This window comes from Oryx dammah, unplaced genomic scaffold, assembly GCF_014754425.2.
Source record: "Oryx dammah isolate SB20612 unplaced genomic scaffold, SCBI_Odam_1.1 HiC_scaffold_8, whole genome shotgun sequence".
Classification (NCBI taxonomy): domain Eukaryota; kingdom Metazoa; phylum Chordata; class Mammalia; order Artiodactyla; family Bovidae; genus Oryx; species Oryx dammah.
The window spans coordinates 49,293,127-49,307,423 of NW_024070192.1; the positions used below are offsets into that span (position 1 = coordinate 49,293,127).

At 57.3% G+C, this 14,297-nt stretch overlaps 1 protein-coding gene across 4 annotated transcripts; it reads left to right on the forward strand.

Annotated features, from left to right (window-relative positions):
* Positions 1-5,425: 5,425 nt before the first annotated feature.
* CA4 (carbonic anhydrase 4) lies at positions 5,426-13,723 on the forward strand. Of its 4 annotated transcripts, XM_040244146.1 has the most exons (9): positions 5,513-5,623; positions 7,031-7,033; positions 10,273-10,326; positions 11,130-11,285; positions 11,944-12,089; positions 12,211-12,309; positions 12,540-12,603; positions 12,934-13,100; positions 13,396-13,723. In XM_040244146.1, the coding sequence occupies exons 1-9, from the start codon at positions 5,566-5,568 to the stop codon at positions 13,588-13,590; spliced, it is 942 nt and encodes a 313-aa protein (XP_040100080.1). In that variant the 5' UTR covers positions 5,513-5,565; the 3' UTR covers positions 13,591-13,723. The 4 variants fall into 4 exon arrangements, with proteins under 4 accessions (XP_040100081.1, XP_040100080.1, XP_040100082.1 ...); XM_040244147.1 differs by lacking the exon at positions 7,031-7,033 and having other exon boundaries at positions 5,426-5,623; XM_040244148.1 differs by lacking the exons at positions 5,513-5,623; positions 7,031-7,033 and adding an exon at positions 6,092-6,436.
* Positions 13,724-14,297: the final 574 nt, after the last annotated feature.

Here is a 14,297-nt window from a genome sequence, read left to right on the forward strand (position 1 = left end):
TGATAGCTCTCTCTCTGCTCCCTTCCCGGGTTCCCCCTGCAGACCAGAGAAACTGGCGGGGTGTGGAGACCAGGGGAAGGGGACTGCAGCTTCCTTTCCACAGATGCTGGCTGGATAGGCACCTTCTCGTCTCTGTTGGAACGTGGCAGAGGTTCAGGTTCAGGCATGGCGGAACACACTTTGCATGTGCCTGCTTTGCATGTGGCTTTAACCTCAATAGCCAAGGACAAGAAGCTGAAGTCTGCAAACATTTCCCTAAATCATCTGTTAATTGAAGGGGACTCTGCCCAGGACCGAACACAAGGGGAAATGGAGGCTAGGGGTTCCAATGGCAGGAAAGAGTGTGTCGGGGAGGATGAGATGGCATGGAAAGAGCCCAGGTTGGTGGTGCGGGCACGGGGGGGAGGTGGAGTGGTAGGCTGTTGTTGACCCACGAAAAGACGCCAGGATTCTTGGCCTCCAGAGAAGAATTCAATCCAGGGCCAGAGACTAGGCTTGATCGCTCAGAGCTTTTGTGAAATAAAGTTTTATTAAAGTATAAGGGAGATAGAGAAAGCTTCTGATATAGGCATCAGAAGCGGGCAGAAAGAGTACCCCCTGCTAGTCTTCAGCTGGATGTTATATAGTCACTGCTGCTGCTCCTGCTAAGTCGCTTCAGTGATGTCTGACTCTGCAACCCCATAGACTGCAGCCCACCAGGCTCCCCCATCCCTGGGATTCTCCAGGCAAGAACACCGGAGTGGGTTGCTATTTCCTTCTCCAATGCATGAAAGTGAAAAGTGAAAGTGAAGTCACTCAGTTGTGTCCGACTGTTAGCAACCTCATGGACTGCAGCCTACCAGGCTCCTCCATCCATGGGATTTTGTAGGCAAGAGTACTGGAGTGGGGTGCCATTGCCTTCTCACTAGCAGTCTGTTAATGAAAGAAAGGAATGTCTTAAAACTCAGAATGGCACCAGGCCCCTCATCCATAAGATGCATTTGGGGATAATCTTGGCACCAGACAATTTATCCAGGGCCATAAAATGATTGACTTGACTCTTGTAGAAGGGCAGATCACCATACAAATAGTTTCTCGTTGACACAGATCAGGGGAACAACGTGTGAGTAGAACGTACTGGTTTGTCAAGTAGGTTCTGAGCCATTAGGCTGAACCGACTTGAAGACAGAGTTTGGGGTAAATGCATAGTACATTAACATAGCTTTAGACAAACATTTCCATAAGAAAAATGCATTGGTTAACTCAAGGTTTGAGATTAGTTAATTTCAAGTGAAACCAAGTATCATTATGGCAACACAGTGTTTTAAGAGAAACCTCCTTTTAAATTTGTACAGAGAAGGGAAAAAAATATCGCTAGTTTGTTTCCTCCTGCCGCTTAAGAGAGATAAAAATGTCTGACAGTTGCAGCCTATTTCCTCCATTTGGAGACCCCTGGCCTTCCTGCCTGTTACCCTCTCAGGGGCAGTGGCAGGGGCTGGGCAACAAGGGTGCGTCGCTGCCCTCTCTCAGCCTCACTTCTTCTATAACTCAAAGAAGTAGCTGACCATCTCTGTTGCTCCTATAACTCAAAGAAGTAGCTGACCATCTCTGTTGCTTTCTACAACCAAATGAGATATTTCCCATTTGGGAAATCTGGGATATTTCCTGGCCTATGAAATCGGGATCTTGATATCTACCCCTCATCAAAGGAAAGATCAGTCCAACTTTCTAACCCCAGTAGACAAGTCCTCCTTGTCTGGTGCCAGATAACCCTCCAGCCTCATCCTTCAGTACTCTCCTTCTTGCCTCACCAATGTGTCTCAGCTTGAGTCTTATCTCCTCCAGGAAGCGTCCCCTAGCTCCCACTGGCTGGGCCAGGTAGCCCTCCTCTGGGCTCCCATAACCTCATGGGCGTCTGCTACCATTACCTGTAATAGCTATGCTTACGGCCGAGCTTTATTGAGCACCTGAACCTCTGCCAGGCCCTTTACCCAGCATCCTCTAGTTGAATCCTGACTGCACCGGTGGAAGGGAGGCCCTGCTTTCATCCCCATTTTTCGGATCCGGACACTGAGCTTGAGGGAGTGCAGGGTGAGTGGGAGGCAGGGATGTTGGATCCAGGGAAGTGTTGCTCCAAAGCCTGTTCTAATCTCCTGCCTTAACCATTTGCCCACCTCACCCCCTGATCACAGGCCTCCTGGTCGTTTCCTGCGAAGGGCTATATCCTAGGTCCTCCTCTGACCTCCGGACACCAGGAGTGCAGCGTCTTGCCCCCTTGTGCCTCTACCCGAGGCCCATCAGAGTCCTAGGAGAGGCTGAATCCAAATCTCCCTCTTTTGGGTCCCCGAGGCTGGAGTTTCCCACCTTGCCCCTCAGCCTTCCCCACCCCTCCCGAGGTCTTGGGAAACCAGGAGGACCCGGGATGTGGCCGAGGACCCTCTCTGGGCCGACCTCAGTATTCTCTCCATCCAACGCCACATCCATGCCTGTTTAGGATCACGTTCAATCCAGGTAAAAGGACCTCTGCTTAGAGGTCATGGTGACTCGTGCTAATGTGCCCAGGGCTGGGTTGGCCCTTCTTAGGCTTTAGTCACTGAATTTTCATAGTGAATCATGAGAATCAGAAACCTAGGAGGAAGATGGGGATATGGTTTCTATCTCACAGATGAAGAAAACGGAGGCTCAGCTGATGTCACAGAGCAAGTGGGTGGGGCCAGGAGTGATCCAGGGCTGTCTGACCTTGAAGCCTCCCCAGTGCCTCGCTCCTGATCCAGGCAGGGCCGTGGCACGAAAACCCCCAGAGGATGACAACTGTGATTCATTTCTGCATCTTCAATGTGCCAGCAGCTACACCCATGGCACCAGGAGGCTGGTGTGGAAGTCTGGGCTGGGCAGGCTCTGGCCTAATAACTTGTTTATTGACAGTGGTCAGCAGGGCAGGGTTATCCTCCCCACTTTATAGATGAGGAAGTTGCAATTAGAGAGGAGCAGGAAAGTTGCCCAAGGTCATCCCTGAGTCAAAGGAAGACCGGGGAGTTGAACACAGGACACTCGGGGATCCTGAGTGGAGTAAGAGGAAGGAAGCTGTGACGGGCTGGCACTGCTGGGCCCGAGGCTGGCAGCTTTATGGGCCTTTTAAGTCACTGTGATGTGTTAGGGCCTATCCCTTCTCTTACGATTCCTGCTGTAATGGGGTGGTTTTGTCCCCTCCAAAGGAACTAGGACCAGGGTGACCTAGACAGTGAAGGGTAACAAGTTTATGGCAGCTAGGACAGGGGTCCAGGCTGGAAGATAAGGCTGGGTGACCTTGGCAACCCAAGGTAAGCTGCTTTGTGTAACCCTGGAGTCAGAGATGATAGATAGAGCAGGAGCTACCCCCGACCTTGAGTTCCTGTGTCCCAGATGGTGCAGTCTCGGTGGTGCCGGTGATTAAAGAAAGAGGCAGCCTTGAGGAAATGCCCATCCTTCACATCCTCCGCCTTCACCTCCTTATGCCTCAGAGGGGACACCCCCCCCCCCAGGGGCATGGTTCTCCTCCCTCAGCTCAATGGTCCTACTAAGTGGAGCCCTGACTGGAGGGGAGCAGGATTACTTTGAAATCAGCTTCCTCTTCCCAAAGGGACTTTAAAGTGCCTCTGAAGTCACCAGGGGCTTCCCCGGTGGTGCTTAGTGGTACAAAATTCGCCTGCCAATGCAGGAGACAGGAGACAAGGCTTCCATCCCTGGGTCAGGAAGACCCCCTGTAAGCAGGAAGTGGCAACCCACTCCGGTGCTCTTGCCTGGACAGTCCCATGGACGGAGGAACCTGGCGGTCTACAGTCCACAGGGCTATAGAGTCAGAAACAGCTGAGCACTAACCTAAAGTCACTCATCAATAGCCTCTTAACCGCACCGAAGGCTTCCCAGTCTCTCCCCCGCCTGTAAGAGGGGCTGGCTTGGGGTTACAGGCACCCCTGAAGTAGACTTCATTCCTTGGAATAGACTTTCTCCTTGCTCCATTCCCCAGTCCTGAAAGATTTTTACTGCCCTGTGACCACATATCCCCTTCCCAGAGAGGACCCCCAGGGTGTAGAATCCTCTCGTGAATTGTGATTAAATCACTCCCCCTGACTGGTGATTTAATCACTAGCCCCAGGCCGGTGATTAGATTCTAAGGCAGTGCAGACAATAGGACCCTACACCTGGTGTGCATTCTCCCCTCCCCTCTCTGAGGATCAAAGCTGCTCTGGGAGGCTGTGTGATCCTGGGCCAGCAGGTCGGGGGAGTGAACCAGGACTCAGACCAGGGAGGAAGCCCCTTTGCCTGGATCATTCTGGGGGAGGCAATCCCTCTTCAGAGGTCTCTCACTGAGAGGTTGGCAGCGGATGGGGAAGCGGCTCGACCAGAAAACCGGGGCTTCCTGTTGATGCAGGGGGCCCAGGCCCACCCAATCCCGAGTGAGCTTCTGAAACTCTCACGGAAGCCCCCACCCCATGTGGGACACACAGTACCTAGAGCCATGAAGGGGTCTCCTGCAGCCCTGGGCCAAATCCAGGAGAGGGAGCGGCCCTCCTGGGACCAGAAGCAGCTTCCTTTCAAGGGAGGGCCCTGCCCCGTTTCCCCAAATGCTAGAGCCTCCTCCAAGGAAAGCCTCCTATCCCTAAATTGCTCTGAAGATTCTGACAGATGATATAAGGAGAGGTCCATTCAGACCCCAGTCTCTTCTCTCCCCATCTTATCTCAGGGGTCTGGGTGGGAGTTGGGCAGGGGGCGGTGGTGGCTCAAGAGGACCAGCCTCTCCCCTCTGATCCCATCAATTCCTCTCTCACTGAGCCCCTTGGCAATCCATTTCTCAGTTCTGCGCCCCCAACATGCCCAGGGCTGGCCATCACATACACCCTCGCACAGCAATTCACAGGCCTCCTCATTTTGTGTTAGAAGAACAGTCTTTGGGTTGCTTAGAAATTAAGTGCGGAGCAGCCTGGGAGAGATGCTGAAAAAGAATTAAGACCCAGAGAATCGGTGGTCACTGCCGGAGAGAGAGAAGCAAGCCCCGCTTTCGGGGAACACCGGATTCGAGAAACAGCATCGCACATCCCTCAACTCCGCTACCCCTCCGAAGGATAGCTTCTTTCCCCCAGCCCCTAACCCCAGCCCGGTCCAAGCCCCGCCGCCGGCTGCTCCCGAGGCTAGAAGGCGGCACAGGGGTCCACGCCAACATGATCCAAGGCAGGAATCGGGGGCCCCACCCTTGTGTGGCCCAAGTACCTTGCTACATCGCTCTCCCAGTCCCCAACAGGAGAGCAGGTGCGGGATGGGGAGGAGCGCAGAGGAAGGCGCAGCCTCCGAGGCAGGTAGGTGAGCGGGCCCCGCGCACTGGTGGAAAGGTGACCCCGGGCGGGGCGGGAGAGCCAGTCGGGGAGCGGAGGCGCTCTGATCAGGAGGGCCAGGGGAGGGGAGGCTCCGCCAGGGGGAGGAGCCGCTACCCGCGTCCTGCTGTCGGGGCTCCCTCCCGTTGCGGCTCCGCTATAAAACCCGGGTCGGCATGACCGCTGCACCCGCGGCGACCTCCTCGGTGCGCGACCCCCGGCTCTGCTCCCGCGCAGGATGCGGCTGCTGCTGGCGCTCCTGGTCCTCGCCGCCGCCCCGCCCCAGGCCCGCGCAGGTGAACGAGGGCTTCGGCCCGGGGACCCCTCGGTGGCCCCTCAGCGGTCCCTCGGCGCTCTGGCCCCGCGCCCGCCCCGCACCCGCCCCGCGCCCAGGCTGCGCCCGCCCGAGATGCGGCGGCGCGTGCGGCTGGGCGCGGCGGGCGCCGGGGAACCAGCGCAGGGGCTCGGGGCCCGCGGTCCTCCTCCAGGCGCCGTGAGGGCTGCGGGCAAGGATGTTCCCCTGGGCGGCCCCGCGCACGCCTCCGCTTCTCACCCTTTCTGGCGTGTCACGCCCTTTGCTCGTGCTCCTCGGCCTGTCGTGGGTCGCTCTCCGTCCCGCGGGGGCTCAGTGCTTGGTGGCTAACCCCGGCTCGGACCAAGGGCAACAAACTGGGTGCCCTGAGGCCCTGGCATCGCCACTCTCCGCCCTGATTCCTTGCCCCCGGGAGGCTGCCAGCACCCTTTACCTCCAGCGCCGTGTATGGAGCCTGGCGGGGGGCATCCGGAGACCCGAGGTCCCGGCCAAGCCGGTCTTTCCGGCCAGGGTGATTTTCGTTTAAAGATTAATGGTGAGGCCGAGCTCTTAATTATTCGCCTAGGTGGGAGGTGGCAGGAGAGGGGTGTTAATATTTGATAAGGAGCTGAAGGCGCCTCCGGCGTCTGGGCACGGGGATCCAATCTGATCTGGCACCTTTCCCACACCCCAGGAGGAACCATCTCCTTGGAAGGAGGCCCCCATTTGCCATTCCCCTTCTCAGCTACCCCTTGGATGGTCCTTGGGGTCCCCCTGGCCGCATCTCCTCTCTAAAGCTAGATGCTCTTCCCTGGAAGTGAGTCAAGGGTGAGGGTTCCCCCCCAGCAGCAGAGAAAGAGGGTGTGGGTGCCTCTTTCAGGAGAGACTTAGCTGGCCAGTGGTGTGGACGTGAGAGGCATCCTGAGAGAGAAGGCAGGATGTGAACATTTTTGTATATAGGGCTAGAGGTTTGAAACCTACTTAATCCGCTGGGCTTATAGAAAGAGAAACGGCTTTGCAATTAATGTGGCTGCCGGGTAGCTGCATGGCCTTGGGTAAGTCACTTTCCTCCTTGGTAAGTCAGCTTCCTCCTTGGGTAAGTCAGTTTCCTCACTTACAAAACAGAAAGTAATTCTGATGTCAGGTACTGTTCTAAGGATTCAAGTAAGGCAGTGGGTGTAAGTGCTTAGTGTGGCACATGGCAGGCACTCCGCAGCCACGTGGCTTTGACAGCTCCACCACTGGCCTGGGCCCAGCAAGCCAGGAGCCTCACTCAGCCACCCCCTCCTACAAGCTGTGCACCCCAGAAGAGCTGGGGCTTTCTGACTGGGAGATGCCAAGCCTGTCCCTCGCTTCATCTTCCAGGGAGCTTGAGGCTGCAGGGTGACCAGCGGCACACTGAAGTTCCCAGCGTGTCTGCTGCCCTGGAGAGAGGAGCAGAGAGGGTCGCAGGCCCCTGTAGAGCCCCAGGCCTGGCTGGAAGCTACGGAGACTTTGCCCGGGGCATATTTGGGTTTTGCTGAGCTGGTTTTCAGGATCCCTCCCTCCCCCTGGATTTGGAGGGCGGGGTGAGCAAGGTCCACCGGAGGGAACATCTTCAGTCATCTCTGAAGCAGGGGGCTGGATGGGTGGGTAAGTCAAGGGTGGGGGGCCGGAGCTGAGTGACTGGCAATGGCAGTTCCCTCACTCCATCCCTGGTCAGGGCAGAGGGACTGGGCAGAACCCAGAGATTGGAGCAAAGACCTGCAAGTCGCTCCTCTGCTTCCCTGCCCCCTGGGAAGTGGCCTGAGACTGCGACCTGAAAGTCACCTGCAAGGGCTGCCCACTCATGAGCCAGCACAGAACCTGAGCTGGTTTGAGCCTGCCATCTCTTGCCTAAAAACCGGCCCCTACCTTCAGCCTTTGGATACAGACCTGACCCTGGCCTTGGCCTCATCAACATCACATTTTTTCTGGCTTTGGCTTCCTGAAGAGGGTAGTTACAAGGGCACTCAACCAAGGAGGTCAAAAGTCTCTGTGATTAAGACACTGGATCAGAGGTCACCATTATAATCCCAGTAGCTACAGCCAGAAGGCAGGAAGAGCAAATTCCTAAGAAAAGCTCAGGCTGGACCAGACGGGCTCTGGGGAGGCGATGGGGGTTCCACCTGCCAGAACTGGGTCCTGAGGAGCCTGGCTCAGGTCAGGCTTGCCCTGAACACCCCTTCCTGCTGGGCTTCAGTTACAGGGAAGGGCTGGCTCAACTCCAGTGGCCCCTTGTGCCGTCAGGACCTCTGAGAGGTGGAGACACAGGGAGCCTTTTATGGCTGCAGCTGACCGCTCATCCAGTGTGTCTGCGGACACTGGGTCTGGGAGATCCGTGGCAGCTCCTGTTGCCAGGGGAAGGAAGGAAGCTAGTGGGCTTAGAAGAGTTAAGGAAGTCTGCTGCAGAGAAGAAGCAAGACTCAGAGCAGGACTGGAGGCCAGGTGATGAGCTGCGGCATCGGACCTCTGCCCGTGTACAAGAGGGGCCTGGACGGGAAGTGGCCGCTACCCTTTGCTGCCCCTCGTGCTGCTTATCCAGATGCAGAGACAAGGCACAGCAGAGCCCTGTCCCAGGCAGGGGATGGGCTGGCCTGGGGAAGACACTGCAGGGACGCTCCCATCGCTGAAAGAGGCTGTGCCAGCAAAGTAGGGGAAGCGTTTGCTCCAGAACTTGGAGACTGGGAAACCCAGGGTGGCTCCCAGGGATGGGGGGAGGGGGATGGGGGGGGGGGGGGGGGCAGGCGGAGGGGGGGGGCCCAGGGTCCTCTAGATGCTCACTCTACTGGCCTCCCTCCCACCTCCCTCTGAGAGCCTGCCCCTTCCCCATCTCATGTTCATGGCAGGGACGCCAGAGGAGGTTGGGTTGGGTGGGGATGGATGTGCTCAGAGGCCTTAGCTCAGGCTGAGCTGGAGAAGCTGTGCTTTTCTTAGGAATTTCCTCATCCCTGAGTTCTTTCCAGCTCACTTCATTTCTCTCCTCTCAGCCCCTCCTTAACTATGGCCATCTGTGCCCCGACAGGAGGGGGCAGGGAGGGAGGGAGGGAGGCAAGGGAAAGGGAAGGACTTGACTAAATTCCAGGCTCCCCGGAACACTCTCTCTTATTAATCCTCCCTCCCATCCTCTGAGTGGGTGGTATTAGTTCCATTTTACACATGGCTAAACTAAGGCTCAGAGAGATTGAATGACTTATTCCTAAACCCACCATTTGTAAGTGGCCCACCTAAGAATTCTGCTGCTGCTGCTGCTAAGTCGCTTCAGTCGTGTCCGACTCTGTTAGACCCCATAGACAGCAGCCCACCAGGCTCCCCTGTCCCTGGGATTCTCCAGGCAAGAACACTGGAGGGGGTTGCCATTTCCTTCTCCAATGCATGAAGGTGAAAAGTGAAAGTGAAGTCGCTCAGCTGTGTCCGACTCTTAGCGACCCCATGGACTGCAGCCCACCAGGCTCCTCCGTCCATGGGATTTTGCAGGCAAGAGTACTGGAGTGGGGTGCCATTGCCTTCTCCACCTAAGAATTCTAGCTCTGATCAAATGCTTCGTCCACTCTGCTGGCCCAGCCTTTTTTTTTAATCAGTAGACTGATTTTAGACAGTTTCAGGTTTACAGAAACATTGAGCAGAAGGCTCAGAGGAGAGAGTCTCCCTGCACAGCTTGCCTTCCTGTCAATCTTTCATTAGGACGCTACATTCTTGATGCAGCCTTTTTTTTAATCACTGGACTGGAGAACCCCAGGGACGGCGGAGCCTGGTGGGCTGCCATCTATGGGGTCGCACAGAGTCGGACACGACTGAAGCGACTTAGCAGCAGCAGCAGACTGGTTTTAGACAGTTTCAGGTTTACAGAAACACTGAGCATAAAGCTCAGAGGAGAGGGTCTCCCTGCGCAGCTTGTCCTCCCGTCAAATCTTTCATTGGGGCGCTACATTCCTGACGCAGCCTTTTTGGGGGGTGATGGTGTTTCTGCTGTCCTGAGGCAGAGTGAGGGATCAGAAGGCAAGGTCAGGACCCTCACCAGGACCGAGGCGGTGGGACAGGGGAGAAGGCCTAGGTGAAGGGGGCGTGTTCTGGGAAGGGGCTAGCCTAGTCTCGCCCATCACCCATCAGCTCTGGGAAGGCAGCCAGGCTGAACGTGGGTGTGTTGTCCTAGGAGAGGGGGGTGCCGGGCCCTAATCTTCCTCTTCCCCCTTCCCCAGAGCCTCTCCTTCCAGGTCTGGTTGGGGGAGGCTGATGAACAACAGTGATGCTGGCCCCTGGGGAGAGCTGACCGGCTTTGGAGGGGCCAGTGTCTCCTGGGCAAGAGGCCCAGGGGACCAGCTGTGCATCAGACACACCTGGAGCCTGGCTGCTTCAGCCGCCTCCTTCTCCATCCCTGCCTTTTCTTCTTAAGTCTCCTCCTCCTGGGCCCTCTGTCCTCCAGGACAGGACCTCAGCTCCATCCCATGCCAAGCCAGGCTCTGACTGCAGGGATGTTCCCAGCCTCTGACTCACCACGTAAACACACACACACACAAACACACAAACACACACAGTTACCTGTGTGCACACAGGTCCCCGGCACTCACAGACAGGTGCACACAGCCATGCTGACACGCGTCTGCTCAGGCCTCACGTCCTTCCTCTCCCTTTCAGCATCGCACTGGTGCTACCAGATTCAAGCCAAGCCCTCCAACTACACCTGCCTGGGTAAGTGCGGGGAGTCTTGGGGTAGGGACCGTCCAGGCAGAAATGGAGACCCAGGGAGGGTGGGAAGGATGAGGGGTGGTGGTGGCTGCAGGCAGATATCAGCTTCACACACACACACACTCGTGGTGCTCAGGAACGGGATGTAGAGTGACCCGGACTTTTTCCTGGTACCTCCTGTCATCACCTCTGTCACCTAAGAAGTCAGCCTTCTGGCCTCTGAAATAAATCAGCAGCAGCATCAAAGGGAGGAACATATTTTGCTGCCTCCTCTGCTAGCCGGACAGCACTCCCCACCCCCGTCCTGCCCCCCAGTGTCTGAGGCCCAGACTCACGGAGCCCGGCTCCCCGGGGTGTGGGGTGGGGGTGCCTTCCTGCCCCCCAGTGCCTGGACAAGGCTCAGTGTCAGGTCTTGGGGTCAAGTGGCCCTTCCAGGGGACTCCATGGCTTCCCTTCACTCTCCCACCCAGCTCCTTCGAACTTCAGAACCCCCAGGAAGCAGGTATCACCAGCGTTCTGCTTTCACAGCTGAGCATCCGAGGCGGTCGTGAACCCCAGAGCTCACAGCCTAGTCCCACCCCATCCCACATTACACCTTGCTGACTCGTGTGTGTGTGTGTGTGTGTGTGTGTGCTGAGGAGGAAGGAGGGAGAGGGCGGAGTTCTATGCCGGGCATCCTCCAGCCCAGTCTGCTGGCCTCCAGCGGAGGACCTTGCTGAACCTGGCTGGACCTGAGTGGGACGGAGGGCCCCATACCCTCGTGCCAGGCCCCCCTGATTCCCAGCCCAGCCTCCCTCCCTGCTCAGAGCCAGATGAGTGGGAAGGCAGCTGCCAGAACAACCGCCAGTCCCCCATCAACATCGTCACAGCCAAGACTCAGCTGGACCCAAACTTGGGGCGCTTCTCCTTCTCTGGCTACAACACAAAGCACCAGTGGGTCGTGCAAAACAACGGGCATACAGGTGACTATCGGGCGTGCGAGGTGGAGGCCCTGGGCAGGGCAGCAGGGGCACCTGGGCTTGGGACCCACGTTACCTGAGGCCTGGAGGGTTGGGCTCCTCCTGGGAGGTGCACCTTTGCCGGGGAGGGGCCGACAAGCCCTGTGTGGAGAGCAGGGTGGGCCTGGGAAAGGAGGGGATGCTCTGGTGGTATTTTCAATCAGAGCAGTTTGGGGTGGGGTGGAGACAGGTTCTAGGAAGAAGGAACAGTATGTGCAAAGGCACAGGGGTGTGCAACAGTTGGGGTGTTCAAGGGGCTGCGTGTAGCCTCGTGTGCATGCAGGACACAGCCAGCCCAGGGTCAGCCAGCCAGGCTGGGGGCTGGGGAGTTTGGACGCAGCCCTGAAAACACTGGGGCGCCACGCATGGAGGGGGTTCAAGCAGGGTTGGGACCAGGCTGAGCCGAGTTTTAAGTGGGCGGTGGGGGGCGTTCGGAGGGAGAGGCGGGCAGTGAGGGGCCAGGGGAAGGGCCAGGCTGTGCTATTCGCCCTGTCCCTTCAGGACCTCAGCCCAGGATGGGAGGGACATAGGAGAGGAGGTCCTGCCTGGGGGGAGCTGGGATGGGGGCTGGGAGAGACTAGGCGGTGGGTGCGAGGACCCTGCACCCTCCCGTGCCCTCCAGTGATGGTGTTGCTGGAGGATATGGCCTCGATCACTGGAGGAGGACTGAGCACTCGGTACCGAGCCAAGCAGCTGCACCTGCACTGGTCCAAGGCGATGGATCGGGGCTCAGAGCACACCTTCAACGGGGAGCGCTTTGCCATGGAGGTGAGGGACCTCTTCCCAGGGGGTCAGCGCCTTGGCTGGGCCCTGGGTGTGCTTGCTTTGGGCGAGGAAGGCGGTCCACGCTCTGACGGGCTCTCTTTCCATCCCACTCACCCCTGACCAGATGCATATAGTGCACGAGAAAGAGAAGGGGCTATCCAGGAACGCGAGCCAGAACCAGTTCGCCGAAGATGAGGTCGCGGTGCTGGCCTTCATGGTGGAGGTGGGCCGCCACCCCCAGGGTTGGAGGTGCTGGTTCCTAGGATTCAGGCGCCCAGGATCCCAGCAAGGCAGGAGGGGGCTGGGGAGGCTCGGATGTCCCCTCTGTTCCTCAGTGACTTGTGTACCCCCATGTGGGGAGCCCAGAGCTTCTCAGGGTCCTAGAAACTGCCTGCCTGCCTCAACCCCACTCCCCCACAAGCCTCTCTTAAGCCCTCTTCCCTCCCATTCCAGGATGGATCCAATAATGTGAACTTCCAGCCTCTGGTGGAGGCGCTGTCTGACATCCCCAGACCCAGTGAGTCACGATGGCAGGGAATGGGAGGTGGGGGTCGCAGGAGCGGGGGTGGAGGTGGAGACTTTGTCCTACAAAGAAGGTCCAAGGATTTCCCTGGTGGCCTGGTGGCTAAGGCTGTGCTCCCAGTGCAGGGGGCCTGGGCTCGATCCCTGGTCAGGGAACCAGATTCTGCATGCTGCAACTAAAGACCCCAAGGCCCACACCTAAGACCCAGCACAGCCAAATAGATAAATACATATATACATATGTATTTTTTTAAAGGAAGGTCCACATGGTGGGGGGCCTGAGCTCTGAGTGAGCTGTGTGAGGGGGTGACCTCTGTCCCCGCAGATATGAACACCACGATGAAAAGTGGCATCAGCCTCTTCGACCTGCTCCCTGAGGAGAAGAGTCTGAGGCACTACTTCCGCTACCTGGGCTCGCTCACCACGCCGACCTGCGACGAGAAGGTGGTCTGGACCGTGTTCCAGGAGCCAATACAGCTCCACAGGGATCAGGTACACAGGACCCACCCGAGGGCGCAGTCTCCCCTGCCAGGCTCCTGGAAACCAGCCGTCCCGGGGGGTGGGGGCAGCTTGACCTTGAGAAGCACTCTTCTCTGATAATAGGACGGTGGGAAGAGGAACCATGCACTTTCCAAACCGAGAGTCCCCTCGGCTTAGGAAGCTCCTCTCTGGCGCCCCACCCCCAGACGCCTAGCGCCTGCATCCCTCATTCTTTTCCTCTGCGTGACACACAGTGAGCAGGGCCGACGCGCCGGCACCCTCCCTGACGGCCCTGTCCCTCCCACAGATCTTGGCCTTCTCCCAGAAGCTGTTCTATGACCATGAGCAGAGAGTGAATATGACGGACAACGTCAGGCCCGTGCAGAGCCTGGGCCAGCGCCAGGTTTTCAGGTCTGGGGCCCCAGGACTGCTGCTGTCCCAGCCGCTGCCCACCCTGTTGGCCCTCGTGCTCGCCTGCCTGACGGTGGGCTTTCTCCGGTGACCCTTCCCTCCTGGACACTTGACCTCTGGTCTCAGCCCTTAAGAGGGCTTGGCCTCTGTCCCTCAGGCTTCTCAGATTGGACTATGATGGTGATTAAAATATGGGTCTATTTTTGGAAAAAAACTTTCCCAAATCTGTGCAGTTTTTTTGGTTTGTTTCGCCTTTTTTTTTTTTTTTTTGCTGTGTTGGGTCTTGGTTGTGTCTCTTGGGATCTTTCCTTTTGGGTGCAGTGTTTATGGCAGTTGGCCTTAGTTGCCCCAAGGCATGTGGGATCTTAGTTCCCCAGCCACGGATCGAACCCATGTCCCTTGCATTAGAAGGCAGATTCTTAACCACTGGATGGCCAGGAAAGTCTGTTTTTAGTTCCCACAACTACTGCTGTCTTTTTCTTCTCAACCCATCCTAGGGTGCCAGGATAGGGACCTCAGGCCTGGAGACTTATTCTGAGCAGGGACCAGTAGGCACCCCTCCCACCTTTGTGAATTCCCTGTCGATGACACCCCACTTGGAGAAATGGAGAAGGGACCTCAGAGTTCCAACACAGTGACAGCTACAGCTGGAGAAGTTCCGGTCCAGTCTTTCATTATATAAGGGAGGAAGCAGAGGCCCAGAAAGGCTTCCCTGGTCAATTAGCTGATAAAAAATCTGCCTGTAGTGCAGGAGACCTGGGTTCGATCCTTGGGTCAGGAAGTTCCCCTGGAGAAGGG

Excerpts from the sequence above, each read along its gene's own strand:
- CA4 (XM_040244145.1), top strand. The coding sequence starts at position 10,083 with ATGCCAAGCCAGGCTCTGACTGCAGGGATGTTCCCAGCCTCTGACTCA. Across the intron at positions 12,090-12,210 it reads GGGAGCGCTTTGCCATGGAG|ATGCATATAGTGCACGAGAA; the intron begins GTGAGGGACCTC and ends ACCCCTGACCAG. Across the intron at positions 12,310-12,539 it reads TGCTGGCCTTCATGGTGGAG|GATGGATCCAATAATGTGAA; the intron begins GTGGGCCGCCAC and ends CTCCCATTCCAG.